At 41.6% G+C, this 21,644-nt stretch overlaps 1 protein-coding gene across 1 annotated transcript in view; it reads right to left on the bottom strand.

Moving 5' to 3' along the window:
- LOC100745798 (Krueppel-like factor 6) overlaps window positions 1-21,644 on the bottom strand; it is a 293,282-nt gene that overhangs the window by 266,815 nt on the left and 4,823 nt on the right. Inside the window, exon 2 of the mRNA XM_012392637.3 lies at window positions 10,929-11,536. Within this exon, the coding sequence (XP_012248060.1) occupies window positions 10,929-10,940 (12 nt within the window). The 5' untranslated portion in view covers window positions 10,941-11,536. The remainder of the gene's footprint in view (window positions 1-10,928; window positions 11,537-21,644) is intronic.

Raw genomic sequence — 21,644 nt, forward strand, 5'->3', positions numbered from 1 at the left:
ATTTGTCCGTTTTGGGCGGCAACGTGCGGAAGAAATCTTTCCGGTTTTGGCGGTATAACCGGTTTTACCTTCTTTTTTCGTTTCACCCACCACGTTGATGCACTGCGACACGAGACCCTCGCGAACTTTTTAGCTTTTATTTATCGATGTATCCATATACGTATGCATACGGCCCTAGAGATCACAGAATTCAATGATCTTCCAGCACGAAATGTTCTTTGCCGTTCCCTCGCGTTCCAGCTCCATTTTTATGCGCGTGACAATATAAAGTGTTATTCGCGAATAACACGCGTAATTTGCATATGTAAGTTACTTAGAAATCGTGTAGCGAATGGATCGTTTGATAAATTTTAGATAGACCCGAAAGGTTTCAAAGTGGACAGCCCATTTTATGTTTCAAAAACGCTGTTCAGAGATACGCTTATCTTTCTAGATTGTAACAACTTCTCAAGCTCCCACATAGTCGATTCCATAGACACGTTTGGCTTGTGCCAACAGACGATAACCTAAAGCAACGACGCTAAAGGCGTGAAACTTTGATAGAATACAAACTGACGAGTAGAACGATCGAATTACTCGAACTTACTCGAGCAACGTTCTCGATTATCAGTTTGAAAGAATCAAATTTACTTACCAGACAACGTCTTTGAGTCGCAAGATATCGATAAGGATCAGCTGGTGTTGTCGCGTGAAAAACAAAGAGATCGCGTAAAATGAAATAAGCGTCGCGCACGAGGCAGCGTGGTTTTACCGCAAGCATAGCCAACGAGCAGAAACACTTTTCATTAGCACTGCCGAGAGTTCAGTCGAGTTAATTTACCCTCTAAATAGATCGGCGGCTATGCACGAAACCCGTCATTAGCGCACGCCGAACAAAGAGAGCTGCAGGAATTAAGAACGTAAGAGACGATACGCGGCTCGGAAGAGCGCATAATCGTAGCAGACTACTTTAATGTTTCCTGTTACGACCATCCCGCTGGTTATTGTTTCTCCATTAGATACATACTTAAGCGCACGAAGTGAATTCCCTGAACCGCGTTGCCGTCTGATCCGCCTTTTCCATTTCTTTCCTGCCAACTAGCCGGGAAATTTATCAGGAAACGAAATATGTTTCCTTCTACCATGAAAATCCCTTTAACACCGTATGAACGTTGATAATTAGAGAATAAATAACAACACTGTAAACGCCACGTCTCGTTATTGAATTGAAACGCAAAGACGTTATTTCCAAGATCCACGTAGATTCCAAGATCTAAGAATAGCGCGTTATAATTGCGGCCATAAGTTAACACGTTAATTAGCCGAATTGACGATTCCGATGGTTCCGTGGATAAAATTTAAACACGCGCTGGAAGGCACGAGCCTCCGCAGGGCGATGCGAGATCCCCTTGTACTGTACGATGAGACAGGAGCCGTGTGTAATCAATGTTTCTGTTAACGTTTGATGTTTCTGGACATATACGTCCCGGGAGAAAGACATGAATTCCGCCGTTCCACCGATGAACCTTGTCCACGCGGTCGGCAGTGACGGATGTCGACAGAGTCGATAAAATCGTTTCTTACGAACGGTTGGACCGTGCGATCGGTGTCAACCGCGTAAATTGACGTCGATACAGCTACTTATCGAATTCTAGGAGAATCGACGATCGGTCTCCTCTGTCTGAACGAACCTGGCGCGCTTACATGGCGCGCTTTATGACTAGACTCGCATTTTCATGAAACGACGCTTTCCGTCGACCGACCATGTCGATAAATGTCCAAACGACCATATCCAATCGCGAACACGCCGTTTAGAGGATCGATAGCTGTTCCCGTACAAAGGCTATCCCGACAAAAAGACGAGATATTCGCCGAACGCGAGCCTAGCTGTCACGATCGTTCGAGACACGACAAAGTGGCCCTGCCATTTGCTCTCCCGATCTGGATATATCATGTGGAAAATGATGAAGCTACAGCAAATCGTTGTGACGGCTGCAAGAAAACCAAAGAGGGAAACAGGAAGGGACAAACGGGAGAAAAACGATAGAGAGCAGAGACAATCACACGGATAGGGGAAACTTCGATGTACATACGCCTCGAATGTAAATTATTGTGGCACGGTAACGCTACAGAGTATGAAGCACGTGCTCATTGTTATCTCACGACAATCTAAATAATGCAGATAAGCGGAAGAAAATTGCGACAGGCAGGAACACAAGTCATTTCATATCTGGTGATTCTATATGCTTTGCGTAGTTGCACGCTCCAGCTCGAAGAACACAGAGATCCGAATAATATCGTATACCATATCGGTAGCACGTGTTACATCATAGATGCAATTTGTGTTTGTTCGGTTTTACGAGGAAATATTCGTGGGCGCCTTATTTATGGTCAACGTTCGCCGACCTTACGACCATATTATAGGAGAAGTGGCCCTATTAACTTGGCAACGACAACATCGCAGACCTTATAAATCGTCAATGAAAATTATTCGATTTAAATATATTACTTTCACGACTACAAATTATTTGCCGTAAAATAATATATTACAGCGAATCGTAGACGCGATTTTTACGATATTTAGAACTGATATATCTAATTTTGTCAGGATACTTGAATATCTGTTTTAATACGATGACGGGTGTAGAGGCCTCGACCGCGTCATTCACAAAATTTTACGACGAAGTACATCGTGGATGTATTATTTATCGCCGACAGTAGCAGTAATATACTTTACAAAGCGATTTACAGATGTACCAGTGACAGAATCGTAAAGACGTCACGAATCTTAACTCAATTTAGCGTAGAAAGCGCTCGAGAGGGAGTTACGAAAGGAAATCCTTTTTATAAAAGGCGAAGTGAGTTACGATTAGAAATATGCTTGCACGGAATCGCAGACTGAACAAAGGAACAATACGAAAAAAGAATAAATGCCACAAAGTAGAAACATCGAATTCAAGTCGATCCAATTAAATAACGAACGAGAAGAAAACGATCGGCGTTGCATAACGTTGATAAAGGTGTGACAAACGATCTAGAGAAAAAAACTACCACGAATGCTTATCGTTAACAAAGGCAAATCGATGCCGAGTACAAAACCGTTGGAACGTGCGTTCACGGTAAATGCACTTGTATCGTCGTGAAAGCGAAACGGTCGACGAGATGTTTCAAAAAATTTGGCACCTTTTTAACGTTGGCCAAATTTACATCCGACTTTAAATCTTCCGCCTAAACGGGAGTGCAACTCCATCGACTTTAGTACCGAGCCACGTGACGTTAACGGTTCGTAAATTAAAAGATGGCCATCTCGTTGGTACGAGGCCGCCAAAGAAAGAAGACGTTCCTCGGCCGTTCTGTCGTATAAAATTCACGCGACTCATTGTTCCTGTTTTTATATCATCGGAATTCGCCTTTCGCTGAAAGGATATACGAGATTGTATTTACCCTATCCCCTTTGCAAAACCGAAAATGATACACGACCGTAAATTTCAACGATGGTAATTATTTTTCTCTCGATCGCGGGCATTCCTTGTTGCAAAATTCTTGCTTGCCACGTGACCGTTAAAACGCGCGCGCAATTATTTACGACATTTCTCCGTGCGCGCTTTCACGAAAGCGATATCGATTATTGCCAGTCGAAAGCAAATTATTTCTACGGACCGATAAATCCTTTGTCATCGATCGAAGATGGTAAACGAATTGGAATAAAACGCGTTCGTTTGGACGCATGAGACCGTCGGGAACAAGATTGGATCCTCGTGAATCGGCAAGCCATGCGTGTTCACACCCTTTACACGAAACACGATCGAAAAGTCGATCGAAGTCGTCCGATAGTGATAATCGAGCATCCGTGAGCCAGCACGTGAGTTGTTGGTATCCTACAGTCATGGAACAAGATGCATGCGCGCGTATATACGCGTGCACACAACCCTGCGGGTTATGGCTTCGTGCAACCGCAATGTTACTTGAAAATTAATGCAGTATAAATCAGAGGCAACACGTCCGCGACATGCTCCGGAACATCTGCATTCCCTGACGCTTCAACCATAAAACGATACCAACGACAGCATCGCGTTCATATTTATCAGTTCTCCTTAAGATTTCTTAGATCGAAAAGATCCGTTCGATTGAAAAAGTCGTTCGCGTTGAAGACAATCGATACGATGTCTGTACGACCGATTGTTTGTCAGTTTTTACCGGAATACACGCGTTCAACGAAAGTTCGACGCGATAGAGCACGGCGCCGCTATTATCCTTTTTACATGAATGTTTTATGATCGCATGGGCGCAGGGAAAATGTCTATCATACGCTGGAAACGCAACTTACGGTTCATTTTACAAACTCGTGAGGTATCTCCGCGCGATCAATACTCACGATGTGCGTCTGAAATGGTTTCCTTCGTTGCATATGGAAACCTTCCAAGACACGTAATGTCGTTCGCCACAGTGGAATGCAACGTTAAACGAAATAGTAGAAATTTGCCGATAGTGCCGTTCAACGAGGCACAGCTATTTAAAAAATCCCACTTCCAGTCTTGTAACTAATTGTAAGATTATAATTGGCGTATCTTTAACTGGTCGCTCGCATTCGCTATCGATGAATTTAAATGATGCCTATTGATCATCGCGGATAATTTATATCGCGCGAAACAGGAAATATTCTTTATGACTAACCACGATATCACGAGTATCGCGAGACCGTAACAGGTAAGTGACACCGTATAAATAGTTTGAATAAGACATTCTTATAATGATCGTATCCACTCGTAACTATCGATCGATAACAAAAGAGGGTGGTGCACATCTACCTACGTTGAACTCGCGTTACATTCTGTTGGCCGCACCGTCTAGACGCGCACATCAGCATAAAGAAAACCAAGATCAAGCTATAAGTTACCTAACGATAAAATCTTTACACTACGAGCGAATAATTTATTGCTAACATATTTACATTTGCTTTAAACGATCGCGATGAGTATAGGTAACGCGTACGGATATCTGAAAAAAAAGAATGTTTGCTCAATCAAGAAAGCATGTACGCGCGTATTTTCTCGTCATTCTTTTCTTCCTTTCTCCTTTTCTTTTTTTTTTTTTTGTTTAATCATCGCCTCGCTCGAAAGGTTTAAACGAATAATTCTAATTACGGATTCCATGAATATGCAAACGATCCTCGTCACTGTGTAACAGTTATCAACTCGATCTGTTACTTCGATAATACGCGCGTACATAGCTCAGTATCATGAATTTCATCGGCTATGTCTGGAATCCAGTGAAAACCTGTCTCCGAATGTTTAATTAAATTGATCCGTAAACAGTTCACCGTGTGTATTTCAGAACCCGCGACGGAGGCCTATAGCTACGTTAGAACGAATGTTGCACTCGTTGTGCAATAACCAACACGTGCCGTGTCTTAAATATAGAACAAACTGTGTTCCTCTCTCTCGGTCCTTCTCTCTGTCTCGAGTCTTCGCTAAATGCGTGGTTTGGATCAAAGAGAACAACATACAGATCTTAAAGTACGATAAGAAACGCATTGTCACTCGACTTCCGTGAATGCTTGTTAATTGACGGTCGCGTTATTTAACGTCTTATCTCCAAAAAGGACTTGCGCCAGCTTTCCTCGCTTTTATATCGCGTAAGAGCATGCCTCGTCGATTTCGCTAAAATTCTACGTTGTTCGAATTTATGCGTTCGATAACATCGTTCAATCTGACTTTACCTCTCGACATTACGTAAACGATACTTTTTATTACGTTTGTCGGATCGTTCGTTACGATTACGATAATACACTCGTAGAAATCCGTGCCTGCCTGTGCTCGCATCCCAAGAAATTCGCGACTGACACACCGAACAAGACCGTGAAATCAAGAAAAATACAATCTACGGAGTACGTACGTACATGCTGTTCGTGTCACGGCTTTCCAGACGGAACGTTTGCCTCGAGCTGCGAGCATCGATTCATCGAGACAATCGAGTAATCATTGCGACGGAAGCCTTTGATATTCGTTGCACGTGAAGATATAATAAATCTTCGTGATTTCGTCAAAGGAATTCGATCAAATGGCAAAGATAAACAAAGAAGTTATTAAAATTTCCAAGCGTCTGATCGCTCCATGTTTCTAACGCTTCTGATATACTTAAGCAAAAGAAAAAGAACGAGTCAAGGTCGCATGATAATAAGATAGCTTATGTACAAGCCGTATCTAAACAAAGTTGAAACCGCGTCGAGATCAACTCGATGAAACTAGCTTTGCGTTGCTCGACTTGAATTTCAAATTCTCGACTATTTAAATATATTCGCTTCTCGATAGTTTGAGCAACATACAACCGATGGAGGAGCCAATTAGTATTTCGCAATCGCGCGCATTTTAGATCGCAACGGAAACTATTAAGTGAAGATTGTCCCATAATAATCTCGCGTTCGAGTTAAATTCAGATTTGGAACGGCTGCTCTGTAGATGAGAATGATTAAAATGTGAAAACTGTACCGAAGTTTCACTCACGTATAAGTACGTCCCGAAGAAATATAATCCGTGACGACCATATATACCTCGTTGCATCGTACCGCACCGCGCACCTTGGCAAGCGACATTCATTTATTTCGGACGCCGACTTTAAATCCATCGGAACAATTAACCGGCACGGTACCGGTGCACGCCTGCACGCATATCGCGTAGGCGTCACGTTCAAAACACCACGAACGATCTTCCTGTATCGTGTGCTTGGCGCGCGGCAGATAAGAGAAAAGGCAAAAATTGCTGCGTCGCGGCAATAAAAATAAGGCGAAGCTGTATACGCGGACGGTGTAAGCACATTGCGCGTTGAAATAACGACCGCCGTATAAAGGCCTAAGGTTTACATTTCGAACGTGTTCCGGACAGCTTAAAGCGTGATATTAAAAAATCGAACTTATCGATTTTTTTTAATGGTGAGGAAAAAGAGATAGGAACGCTGCTTTTCTCTTTTATTCTTGCAGCGTTTCTTGGTCAATGTATGAAATTAGATACGAAGAACTAAAGGTTTTTATTAAGCTGACCTGGTAAAAACGTGTCAAAAGAATGTGTACGACCCAGTCGCGCCTAAAATTGGAATCTCGATGCGAGATTGTGATCGTGAAGCTCACGTTACTTTTTTAATACTTCCAATTTCCTACGTTTAATAGGGTCGTCAATAAACAGCAGCGAAAAACGAACTTACGACGGGTAGACGGTGAGGATTAAACGCGAATATAAAAATGTTCTAAACGAACGATTAAGATTCTCCATTAAGACCGCGTTTTCGATCTTTATTCGGGCTATTAAATATCTCGAAGAATTCCAGGTACACACCCATATTCTCTTTCAACGGAAACTTGGGATTCACCGATCTTAGACGGATAAGAGATTTTGTAACGCGGTATCGAACGATAAGACGAATGGAAATTAGGTGCATTACCGGGTATATTTGAGCCGCTGAACGAATGGTATTCAACGTATCGTCTTTGACAAGAAGCATGCATCACTTTCACAAGGACTGCGAGCGGTACGCGGGTGATGAATCGTGGCACGATGTTCGTTCATTTTTCACGTCCATAGAGTACTGTACCCAGGTCGGCGGTGCCGTACGGGTTTCGTTTGGCTTTTAATGTCTCCCAGAGAAAAATATATCCGCGAGCAATGCGTATTACGAACGTTAAGCCGTCTCCACCCTTTAGCGGAATTTATTATTCCGTAGGTATTCACGGTTGTTGAGTATCCCACTGGTTGGCCGTGATATATAGCCGACAAACGTTCATTTGTGACGAAAAATATTTTTATTAATTGCCTCGCCGACGTACAGCCCGAGTAACGTCAATATTTACAGCACGTTTTTTAAACACATACCACGTACAACGGATACAAATAGTATTTAACGTTGTATTACTCAAACTTCATTGACGGTCGTGTAATTTTAGCATTCGGAACGTCGTCGATACTCGACCGCGTGAATAATTAAATTCGGCGATGTTTCCGCACGATTCCGATAGGTTCGAAAAGTACACGCGTAGGACAATAGAGCTATGAAAATTGTATTTGACCTTCGATGATACTATGCGGTGTTATTTGTACGACAAGGAAATTGTGTTGAATCGCATCGGAATATCGAGGAAGGTCACGACGAACGATAACCGTACTAAGTGTCGAGTAATGCGCGTCACGATGCAAATGCGTTTCAACGTTTAAACCGTAAACGTATCTCGGCAACGTAAACGAACAAACGGCAGAAACACGAATTGAATTCCAAAAGGATTCGCGAGAGGTTAGTATGCATACATAATGCTATGCATCACGGGGCGAATATTATTGATGCGTCTCGCGAATGCAACCGCGTGATGCACGCCCGAGCGATGGCCTCTATTAAATTCGGCTCGACGCTAAATATGCTGATTCGTCGCTGCAGGTGGCTGTGGTAGTGGTTAATGGCGATGCCGTTCGTAGAGGAGAAGGTGACCAAGGGGCCGACGACCGATTTTCACGGGACAACCGATAGGGACACACGTGCTCGAGGAACCCGTTCCTTCGAGGGGAATTTTTTTCTCGCCAGGACTCGGTGGACGCGATCGCCGATTCGTCGCACTTGTGAAAAGAACGCGCATATTTATCGTCGTCGTTAATAACGCACCGCAAGGGGAAATGACGGCAAGAATTTCTTTCAACCACCGCGGCGACATCGATTCGTTTTTCGATTCGTATCTTCTGTCGCGCAATTCATTTTTTCCTCGAGGTCTTAAACACCGAGCCTCATTAAGGTCCTATATTATACAGGACGCGACCGCACGCTTTCTAACGCGCCAACGATAATCATCGACGATGAAACGACGAGGTTCGCGTTCGTAAAATTGCCGAAACGCATCGACGAGAAGGATGAAACGCGTGCGAACGGAAGCTCCACCGAAGAATAACGTCGCAGGTGCGCGACGAAATTCTTCCGCGTAAATTGACCAGGTCGGGCGGTCCTGCACGATTAAATAAATATTCGTAAGAAACTTACTTACTTTGCACTAAAAATTGTTTATTCGAAGGCGTCGAGGTGCAATCGGCGAAATTTATCAAACGACTGTCCGGCATACCGGTTTATCGAGTTTCCCGGCGATGTTAATTTCTCAGTTTTAATTGTCGCCCCCTACTTCCGAAATGAACCATCGAGCTATCTAAACGTTCGAACTTCGGATAAAGGACCACGTTTTAATCTGTCGCAAAATTCAACATATCGAAACCTATAGCTATATCGTAAAATGTTCGATAATCTATGATACTGCGTATTCTCTAAGATACGTTAAAAAACGATTAATTCGCGATCGAAGAAGTCGCTGGAATCGATTTGTAGTTCAGCAGCCACGCAAACGATTTTCAATGATCCACAAATAAATTCTGCCCCTTGCGCTGCCAGCGAAATCGTCATGACGATAAAACGACTACAGATCGAGTGTGTACCCTTTCGCCATTGATTATCCTTTTTTCACGATATATACGTCCAACTGGTTTACGAAGGCAAGCCTGGACTTTTTCCTCGTGTTTTGTCCATCCGGTGCGCCACGGACGATCACGAAGAAGCAAGGAGAGTAAGAAAAAGCAGAGAGGAAGCCGGAGTAGGAGGAACAGAAGGAAGAAGAGGAAGAAAAGGAGGGTTAACGCACTCGCCACACCCTGCTTTAAAGATTGTAAACGATTATTAATGCCCCACCGCGGCTGACCCGTAACCTGGCGGTGCATCTCTCTTTGTATCCTTCTTTCTTCTCTTTGGTTTTGCCTCTACGTCTCCTCTTTCGCCCTCGAAATATCCCAGCAAGAGTAACAAAGCCGAGTGGCATAACCGGGAGAAATCGAACGTATCGAATGCCCGATGCAGCCGCTTATTCGACGCTTTTCTTAATTAGCGAGCCACGTTATGCTATATAATTTGAAAGTTACGCTCTGCTACGCTAACTAATTTGCGTAACACACTGTGGCCGTCTGCATTAAGATATTCCCAGCCGATCAGCCGGAAGAATTTAGAGACGAATAATAAAGTTTCAGATAAACCAATTAAATCGGTAACTCGAGTAACGTATCCGAGTTGAATAAAGCAAGCTGGGAAAAAAATACACGGGTCGGAAACGCGAATGTTAACGAAACGGAAGAGCGAGAAAAAAGGAAGATAGACAGCTATTCCGGATGAGGAAAAAAATTTGTCGATTGCCAAGAGGTAACGGAGGGTAGAAATTCGAGAAACTTTCCTTGTACGTACCAACGGGATATCGAGCCTGTAGATTTCGATATAAACCAGCTTTTATCGAAATGATTACAGCGATGCCCATTGAATATTACCCTGAACTCGCGATAAAGGAGAATGGCAATAAATTGCAGGAGACGGAAGTTTGTAATACTTTCGGTAGTCCTTATTTATCGATATTTACGAGACAGTTTCAGTTCCTCGAATTCACCATTATCGGATGTTCCGTTTAAGCCGCTCGCTCGATAATCCAATGATCCGTGATATGAAACGATACGACGTGTATAAAGATAACGTTTCGGTACATCGAAGAAGTGTCGATGTTGCATTATGCAAATTGCATGTGACACGTGCTATATATTTCATGGAAGTTGCGGCATCTCGTCACGGCGGAAATTTTGCATAAAATCGCGTTGCTTATAACGGGTCCGCTTGCCAATTCGTAATTGAGCGACCGACAGAAGTACGAGGGAAAAAAAGGGGGAAAGGATAAAAACGAGGAGAAATCATGTGTAAATATGTCACGAAATTTCTGCGTGAAATTTCATGCAACAAATTTCCTCGTGTTGCGGCAGCTCGTTAAAAAAAGGGTACGAAATTTTTTCGGAGCGTTCGGTGTGTCGTGATTGTACAGCCGCGTTATACCGAGGAAAGGCAAGAAACGGCGATAAAACACCGTAACCGTATTAAAATTAGTAGAAATAGATACAATGACTCACCATGAAAACCATGAACCTTGATTGCAGGTTGGCGCTCTCGATGTAAGTCACCGTTTCCAGCCACCGTGCTCGCCTGTGTACGCTGTTCGCTTCCTTTCTCCGTTTCAATCGTTTTCCTGGGGTATTAATTCACTTCACAGCCGAGAAATCGATCGGTCAGTCCACTTCGATAATCACAACTCGATTGCACTCTGTCCAATCTTACGAATATACTCTCGTAAAGAGAACACGCGGTCACCGATAATTTAAAAAAGCAAACCAATGAACGAGCGGAGAAAATCGTAGTGGTAGAAAAAAAGAGTACGATGTGAAAATAATAGCCCGCGATTCGACACTTATTGCTTCTTCGATTATATTATATTTATATATGCGTATATGTACGTGTGTGTATGTATATATAATATAAATACGTGTATATTTGTTACGCCTATTAAGCGACGTCTTCTAACAACGATTATATAAAACAGCGTGTGATGTATCGTCTATTAATTTAACTATCTAAGTAACTTATTAATTGGCTATCGGTGGCGACAGATACAGATACTGGCTCTCTACTGGCATCTGATTGGCATACTGGCATGAATACTGGCCCGTTCGGCGTACGTCACCTGCAACATACAAACGTACGTATCTGCATTAGAAATTAGTCTACACGATTGCGGGAAACTTAACCAGTAACGGCAAGGTTTTATCATAATTCTACTCGTTTCTCGTTCCTACTAAATTAAAATCCTGGAACTGTGTAAAAGCAAGTAATTGTTCTACATTCTAAATGTTCTTGTTCGTGCTATTCCATATTCATCTAACGCGAAGACAACGTTTCGTTCTATTTAGATCGTAGTTAACGTTAATTCTCTTTCTTTTACGTAATTAGAACCTTTGCAGATGTAAAAACAACCTAAACCAACCTGATCCGTCTACGGTGTATGAAAATATATTTACCTATGAAACTAATCGGAATGAACCGTCGAAAAAAATTATCATGTTTTACAGTATCGTTACGAAAAACGCAACAGATTGAGCGTAATAACGAGCGAATGCAACGGCATCATGTCGACGGGCACGGTCGACAAGTACCAAGCCAGGCCCATGACGCACCCGGTCTTTATTTAAATCATTCGATCCGTCACGCTATAATCGATTAAAGCTAATAGTCGGGGAAATAGACTTGACCGGTGCACCGAGATGCACAATTTCTAGCTACCGCACCCCTTGCGAACCTCCCGTACCTCGATCGAGCATCCTGCAATTTAATCAACAGCTCAACATTTTTATGCATTAATCGAGTTCCCTGTGTACACATTATTTTAGATCGTTATATCGAGATATTGCAAGAGAATTTCCATTTTATCCAGCCTTTCCTCTCTTCTTCGCTATCGTTAGAGCACCTTGTAATTTCAGGAAATATTCTCCTAACACGATGGTACTTTAAAATAAAAAAAACGTAATTGCAGCAAGTACAGAGGATACACAAGGTATCTGATATGTAATTTGTAATACGCTATTAGCGTTATGCTATATTCAATACACACTGTTGCTTTCATCCTTGGTACTTTGTACGTTTTCCTAATTGTTTCGGACAACGAGTCGTTAAGTAAGATAGGAAAATGAAATTTCATAGGTTTGGCTCGCGGCTGTGGCCACAAAGAAACGATCTACGTTAACGGTGAATTCCAGATCCGGCACGCATAATGTAGTACAAACATTTTGTATACAGCGTGTGTAAAAATCGCATTGGAATTCGCACTTTCGTTAGTGCACTTTCACAGCGGCTTCGTAACGGTAGCCCTTGCACTCCTACGGGTATTGTACGCTTCTCTACAATCGAGTAATATGCAAAACACGTCGTGTCGGCAACTCGAAGTAATTGTCAAACACAAAAACATCGATGGCTAGCGATATACGTATTAAAAATGTAGAAAATCAAACGTAGGATAAAGGAGAAAGACTACAAAACTAACGGAAATCTATAATACATATACGAATACTTCCTGCTGCGTAAATTTCTGTACGAGTCTCGTTGAATTCTACACGTGTCATTAAAGTTCTAATGAAGCGTAGGTAATAAAAGCTCCAACGTGATCGTTCCATAAGAAAGTTCTATGACTGTGCTTGACCCCAAGCTACGCGTTAGCCTAACGTCAATGAACTACGAGTCTAGAAGAAATTATGAACATTATAGTTATGCAATAACATCTGCTTAAGTAACTGAAAGCTGTTGCATACGATCCGTTACAAATTGCGTTTTTCCATGAAATCGTGTTCTTTACACGATCTTACCTCTTTACGTCCAAGTATTGCATCCTATCGTCTCTTTAATATTACTTATTGTTCCACACGTGTCAGGTTTGTAACGCGACAGAATTTATTTTTCATGGAATATTATTTATCCTTTCCTCGATATCGTTGCATCGTACAGCGTAATCGTATAAGATGAAACAAACGTGCACCGAGATCAAGCAAAGATTATTGTCGATCCATCTATCGATTCAACGATCGATCGCCGTCAGTTATCGCGAGACAAACATCCTGACGATGTGTTACCGATAAAATTACTATGACGCGTAATCAGTTTATCAATCTCGATCCTAAATCATCGTAGCCTCCGTCTGTTTTCGTCAAAATACGGAACTTTGCAAGCCGGTTACGTGGTCCGCGCGTTCACAGTTTCCACTTTAAGAACATAGTTGCACCGCCGTGGCACTCCGCTCTTAATTGAAAGGTTACGAAACTTCGCGTTTAGCGAATAAACGCGCGCTGCCCGACTCAGGCAGAACCTTCGGAATATACCAGATCATCTATTATATCTCTTTCTGTAGATACGACTATGCATAATCGTGGCTGAGCATGAAAACTTAGATACATCAAACGACGCATAAAAGTCATTTACATAATTTTGCGTTATATAACGTGGCATCTTTGTTCCAGACGTTGAATCATACGCAAGAATTAAGTTTAACGCCTTCGACATCGAGCATCGCGCACTCGCCTTTACTCTTACGTATGCCTCAGCGATTAAAGTTTCGCGGAACATCGAGATAGATCGACTAGGAACTACACATGCGAACCGGTGAATAGCTTATTTCCGTGTATCGGCGTACCTGCGAACCTACACCTATGTGCTTCAGTCTGGCTATATACGCGCCTCTATAAGTTTATGAATGGAACAGCACGCGTGCGCGACGACTGGAACAGTTCAAGCCGGCAGCGAAAGTGACCTGCTCTAACTTGTACCTGCTCCAACGCACGACGTGTATACACTAGCGTGTACATGCACACGCTAGAGGCGTAAGAACTGCCTCGGATAATTACAGCGAGCAGCTAACCACTCGGTGGACGCGAGAGTGTACCGCTGCCGCAAGTGTGAAACGCACTGCGGGTCGCGGGCCGCGGGGTGCCACGAATGCTAGTCGCACAATTTCTGCCAGTTAAACGACTAAATTGCAAAATATTATATATGAACATTTTTGTCTATAGAACGAATACAGTTTGATTGTTTCAGTTTGATTCAGTCGGATTCAGTATCGACAAGCTTACGATTCAACGATCGTTGTCGTTGGTATATATCGTGCAATTTCTGCTTAATAAGTGTCACGGAATCCGTCGATTCCATAGAATGCCATGAAGAAACTGGCTAAGTAAGTCGTTACGGCATCTATAAAATTTTAAGCGATCGCGACTATTTAGGCGCGATAATAATCATTGACATCGTTCCCGATAATGAGTAGAAAGTTACGAGTTTTAGTATTAATAAAGAATCAAGGGAATAAACACGAGAACGAATAGATATGACTTTCTCGTGGGCGGTGCCAAGATCGGGCTTCGATAACGTTGGTTAAAATTAAATAAAATGCATCGTTGCCTGTAATACAGAAATTCGTAGCGAGGTCTCCTACGAGACGGGAGAACCGTGTTACAATAGCTCAAGGGAAACTTGTCCTCGAGTCGAAAAAAGACTCGCATTCCTTAGATTTCACCGATCAGAAGCAACGCGGATTTTCACAATCGGCGGCAACGTTCGACTCGCTGATTCGGCACAATTATTTCAACGACGCACACAGAGGCTCTGTTATGGCACATTGTAAAGTTTAGCAGCTGGTTTGACGCACAGCTATAAAGATACACGGTTGCGTTTCTTTTTTCCTTGCCCAGCCTCTCGTATACTGCTATGTCGAAATAGATATCTGCATGAAACTCGGCCAGTTGTACTACCGGTGCAAATAATTGTGTTATACCAGGACATGTAAGATAATGATCGGTACAGATCAGTCGTATCCGCGTGTGAACCAAAGCACATGTACCATTACCAAGACATTACCTTATCTGGCCTTCTCTCTTTTCGCCTTGAAGACTACCATAGCCCGTACAAGCATTCGAGACAAATGCTAGATCGAAAGAGAGAAAGATACGAAGGAAGTAGCAGCGATAGTAATTGCACATGATGTCTGTAATTTACATAAAAACACCGAATCGTATGAAACGACAGGCAATCCCTAACGTGTCTCGCTTCGTAATATAAAATTCATGACAGACTGCGTTATCGTATGAATGCCAGATAACAAAGTGAAAATACCTCATTCAAACGACTCCGATTGCTAAATCAGAATCGTCTAAAATCAGAAGTGGAAATTCTATGACTAACGAAACGAAAACATATCGAACGTGTTTACAGATCACGTTCTCGACTATTAATCATAATCACTCCCGCCATTTATGCCTTTGGTATTTGTCGTTTCTTTGAATATAAAGTTGATCCACTCGCTCGGTAATATTTTAAATTCGATCGAGTGATCTTTGGCGGCCACGGCACGGTTCGAGTCCCGTTCCTCCTAATGAATCCGTCAATGTCGTTAATTTACCGATTACCAATCCGATAACAACATTTTTTTTTCAGCGATTAACCTTATCAGTAGATGGTACCAGTTCCTTTCGGTTATCGTGAATCGATGCTGTTTAATTAAATTAATTGCGAGCCACGAATAAGCTTCAGTGGCTCATCATTGAGAAATGATAAAAAGAATATACTTAGAAAGTATAACAGTGACTCTATATAAAGGAAGCCAATTATATTAACACATTATGTTTGGCATGATACGTGCAATTAAGGTGTACAAAAAAGAAAGCTCTGCCGAGAACCATTTGACTGTGCTGAAATTACAACCATCGTGTTCCGACCTATTTAAGTCTTGAAATAATTACATACATCGTTTCCACGTAAAACGAACAGCTTGTCATCTGCCGTGCTTCTCTCTCAATTTCTTCTCGGGTTACATTAATATTACATCCGCGAAACGTCTACTTTACATGATACCGCCATAATAATGTTAGAACGGTCTAACGTTGACGGTGCACACCGGGCATTAATAACCTCCGTTCGTGGCTCGCACGGTGCTGTACATTGACGTTAATTTGAAATCTGTTCAACCGAGATCTTATCGATTTATTTCGAAAGCGAATCGTGTTTTAGCATACGGTGCATACTTGGCGACACTTTGCCGTATGTACGTGACACGTGTGTACCGCGATGCACGCTTGCATTTATGTTTCCATTTGTATAGATTCGCATGGATTTAATACGAATCCAGTGAGCCGATGCTTTTCATGGTACATCGCACCGTTCCACTATTCACCACATGATGCACGAGTAGGCCTAGTTACTTTACATTTGCTGTATATATCGTTGTAAGTCAAACATACATAGCGCTATTTTGTTTTCCGTTTAAAAAAAAGGAAGTAGTTTTTAATAGGTATCTATACATTGAAGAACCATATCACGTGTAACCGAACATACACTTTCACAAAACACGTTCGTTCTATTACGTTACAATGCTTATCGAATGCCCAATACACGCGTGTGAACCACGAACGCATTAGCTGGTCGCAAGTACGGTTTCTAATACGCATCGTATAATAACGCGTTAATCGGAATGCAACAAGCTCTGAATGCCATGTCGTGCATATAGATCTACCCATATCTGCAATACATATATATGCATATACCCACATCGGTTCGCCGGAACGTACCACAAAAGAAATTCCTATTCTATCATACATTAATGTACATCACGTACATGTACTTCATACCTTTCCCTAGTATCAGATTTTATCAGCTGGCACGAGACAATGAAAATTAACGAACCAACCCTGAACCTTCATTCTGAATTACAAAATATGTATCGAGTCGGTTTCCTTCCGTAAATTCTACCTTATGTAAAATATACGCGATACTATGAGTAAAATCATCGTATCCTAAAAACCGATTCAACGGAGCAATTCGGATTCAACGAGCGAAACTACCATTGAAATTGATAGGTGAGGAAAATAAAGAAGGAATATCGACTTATGCGCATAATTAACTTGGTATGGTATTAGAAAGCACGTTTTCCTTTTAAAAATCCTCTCGGCAGAGAATCGGAGAACTAATTTCTCCTGATAGGGTGAAAGGAACGTGCGGCAAATGGTCAGTTTTCTTAAGATGAACGAATTCGTAATCGCCTATTGTTAGGTCAAAAGCAACGTCTCATTAGACGTAATCCAAGACTCTTTAAATACAAGCCCCGAGCTCGCGGTACGACGTTAGAGTATCAATTATGACGGGACGTACATCAATTGAGACGAAGCGTTCCAGTCGTTTTTATCGAGTTTCTCATTATCGACAGCTACTCGCTTCCATACTCTCTTCAGCTTGAACCGACGGCTAGAGTTTGTAAGTGTTCATTTAATTTTATCGCCGACCTATTGGCGTTTTTACTGCTACCAAGACTGGTGCGCGATCTGCTGGTTGTGTAGCATAAAACGTTCCGGCAAACTTAAGCTGAAGTTTCAAGTAATTTAGAAGTCTTCTACCGATAATTGCATGCGCGATTATGAATTGAAGTAACGAGACGTCGCGTCGGCCTGAGCAAATAATTTTTCGTAGTTTTTCTACGAGATACGCGTATTAAATGATTAAAATAAATATCAACGTGACGCATACCAGACATCCTTAAAGGCATTCAAACGTTAATTGTGTCACTGTGTACAAACAGTTTCTTTCGCTCGCTTTCCGCATCAACGGTAATCATCGTATCTTCCATACACGTTTCTATACATCAGTGTACTCGTGCTTCGTATCGTTGTTGTTCGCTCCGAAACTCCCGACTTATCGCATTATCTCGTAATCCTCCTCGGCAGAAAGCCCAACGAAACGATAATGAAACAACGGACCGGTAAAACTAGCAGAAACTACCACGAGAAAAGCAATAACAACGACGCCTCGCGTCTTTTACTGCCTCGTACTAAAACTGACATTCGCACGCATTTGCCAGCAGTAATGAGGGACGTAGTTGGAACTATAATACGATGACGTGTAAATAGCAGTCAGTGTTACAATGCCCGCTACAACGATTCGAACCAGTTTTATCTGTTCCAGCAGAAATACGTGCTCGGCCTAAACTGCGGGCCGCAAAACGTAATTCGATATATTATCTGGAGTTACTGCGAATAATTTTAGTACGTAATATCTCCTATTTGTAGTAGATACAAGATACGCGTAGATAAGCAATTTCATTAGCGAACAAAAGAACTAGGTCTATATTGCTAGGAACAACAGATGCATCTGATACAGGAATTAGTCATTACAATTAATCATCGAAGCCTTTGTTAAATAAATGACATTGTACCTGTTGAGTGCGCCACGTGCGATAGACGATTTGCTAAGTAACGTGAAATAAGTATGAAGGAACTGAAAAACAAAGAATAAAAACCTATTACTCTATAAATAACCTTCTACAAAAGCCATCGGCTGCTTATTAATTCCATTATGAGAAGTCGTAATTCCGAATATGCTAACGATACAGCGATAATTTTTCAACGAGTTTCGCTCGAGAATATTGCTACTAAATTTACATTTGCTTTTAAAGCAATTTACCGAAGAATGAATTAAAGAAAATTCAACAGAAGAATTAATATTATTCATTAATATTATTTCAGACGATGAAGTTTGAAAAAGGACTTAATGCAAAATTAATTAAATGCACTGTAGAATATTTCACAATTATCCTCGATATTGCATAAATCGCGAGGCAAGCCTGCCGGCTATGCTGGTAAACGAATGAAACACGAAGACAAAGCTCTAACAAACTACCGAGAGAAAAACTAATCCGAACCTGTGGAACAATTTTAATATCATCGATGCCGCTCTTTCTTCCCGAAAGGGTGACTAAAGCTATGTGTGGACGTGATATTGAACGGTAGCCGTCAGCGTGCGATCCCATTAGCCTGTATTGTATGCTAATGAGCGGTTGTCGCCTGTGATCCATGCTTATATCGTGTTATATCGCCAGCAGCGGTTCTCTATTTTTCAACCTTTGACACAACTCTTTTTTATCTAATCATGAAAGTAAAAAGGACGCATCGATACGTTTAATCATTGCATCGTTGTAGCGTTACAGACACTTCGATGCTGTTGAATCGTTTAGAATTTCAAGAGCATTTTCATATTTTTGTCAGCTATTCCCTTGACCATAACATAAATTACGATATACGTAACTTCTTCGACGATTCGAGCAAAGCTTATTTCGTAAGACGCCAGAGATGCATTCAAGCCAATTAGATGGTTAATTAACGTACGCCACTGCGTTCCTCGCATATTCGGGAATTCAACGCTTTTCCAATACGATTAAGGAACGAGTGAGAACTGCTGTTAAATACGCCGTTAAATTATGTACGGTTTATCATCTAGATACTTATTGCAATTACAGGTGAAAGAATTTTAATGAACTTTACTGGCAGCCCTAAGGATCTATGAAAATATTAGGAAATTTCGATTAGTTTTAAACAGAAGACGTGTATTACTATCGAATTCTATCATTTAAATTCATGAAATAAGTATCTATCGGAATAGAATTTTTGAAAGAATTATTGTCATTCGCGACGGTATACAAGCGTGTACAATGTTTTCTATTTTAAGTAGCCCTAAAATGCAACTAGTTCTTAATGCCAAGGTAACCACGAATTAATGGGTGCGTAAATTTTTTATGTGCCATTAAAATGATCGTGAAAAGGATCGTACGCACGCGGTTGTTTCGCGCTTGCGTTGGCGTCCAAAGGCACTCGAGTCGAAACCCGAACACAATGATGTTCTGTGCAAAAGACTGAAACGAGTGCAATTAACGTTACGAGTGCTAGCAGGTCATTATCCGACTGAATCCAGTCTCGTCTCAAAACCGCAAATTACCTGCGCCACTCACACACGCATCACGTGCGCACGTAAACACGCGCCCAAGCTTACAAGCTCGTTCGTACATAGTATCGCAATACAAGATGAATTAGATATTAACAATTAAGAACATGAATCTATAACCGTGTATTATTTAGATACGCGCATACGAAGAAATATTCATGAACAAATTAATTATTGCAGAGAAATGGTTCGTGTACGGCTGCCTCTCTCTTCTAATTCACGCAACGTATTAAGACATAAGTATACGTGCCACATAAAGAACATTTTAACGGTGGAATAAAGAGGAATAAATAACAAACTCATTAAAATTCGCAGCATGAGCAACAGACAATGGACAAAACGAACGATTTGCAAGTTTCGCTATAAATACGGTTTTTGACGCCCGATCAAACGCACAATTAACCAGAGTAAACTAGTGGCAATAACGAACGAACACACGAACAACATGCACCTAATGAAACATCGTGTACGCGAGAACACCGTTATTCGAACACGAGCAACGTTGGATCTAACGTTTCTTTTCAATTAATTCCTATTCGTTAGTCCATGCGCACTGGTGCGAGATAATCATGTCAATAATCATCGGACAAGTTACGTAGCAGCACGTGTTGCCACGATCGCGCGCATTCGTAGACGATTAAAACGTCTCGTCGTACGTCAGAAGTCGAACAAAGTCAAAATCAGGGACGACTAGGCGTTGTCACTTGGCTTGCCGAGCCCAATATTACAAACTGTGTCGGCATAATTATGCTACGCGCTGTCAGGTAGATGAAGCTGATACGAACGTGGAACCATCTAAGCGCCTTTAGAAGCATAAATAATCCTATTAAACGTGTCACTGGTTGTGTCAACAATCTGACAGCCTACAAGTATAAGATAGTCAAAGGAACAGTTAGGTGCGTTCTCTCCTATGCACGTTGATTCTGCGGTCAAAATCAATGTCAGAAAGTCAGGGGCATCGCTGTGCCCGTACCACAAAGATGCGTTTAAAGCGCATCGCGCTCAAACATTACGCAACACACCGGTTAGATAGATATTTGTCTACCATAGCGTCAAGTGGAAGACTAACTAAATGCCACGTTATTGAACAGAGTATATACATATATGTATATAAATCGTTTGGAAAATATTTCCTCCAGTCTACTCTTATTCTATCGTTCGGTTCTAAAAATTGGATTCATTGAACTGTGTTCGATCCAATTTTTTTTATTTAGAACTGGAATACGTTGCTCGATCGATCGGATTATCCAGGTTACTCAAAAATGTTTCTTTCGTTTCAAATGCCAGAGTTTACGTGTTTTAACGCTAAATAATTAAATGGACAGTGACATAAATGGTGTTGGAACGGTGTACTATGCATTGAAAATGCCGCATCAACATTAACGGAGGTTAAAAAACATACAATTACAGTTAACAGTTATCCTATAGACGCGCAGGTGTTTATTCATTTAGATTCCGCAAGCTACTTCACCTCTCTCAACGTGTAGCTAAAT

Source organism: Bombus impatiens, unplaced genomic scaffold (genome assembly GCF_000188095.3).
Source record: "Bombus impatiens unplaced genomic scaffold, BIMP_2.2 scf_1461, whole genome shotgun sequence".
In the NCBI taxonomy this organism is placed as follows: domain Eukaryota; kingdom Metazoa; phylum Arthropoda; class Insecta; order Hymenoptera; family Apidae; genus Bombus; species Bombus impatiens.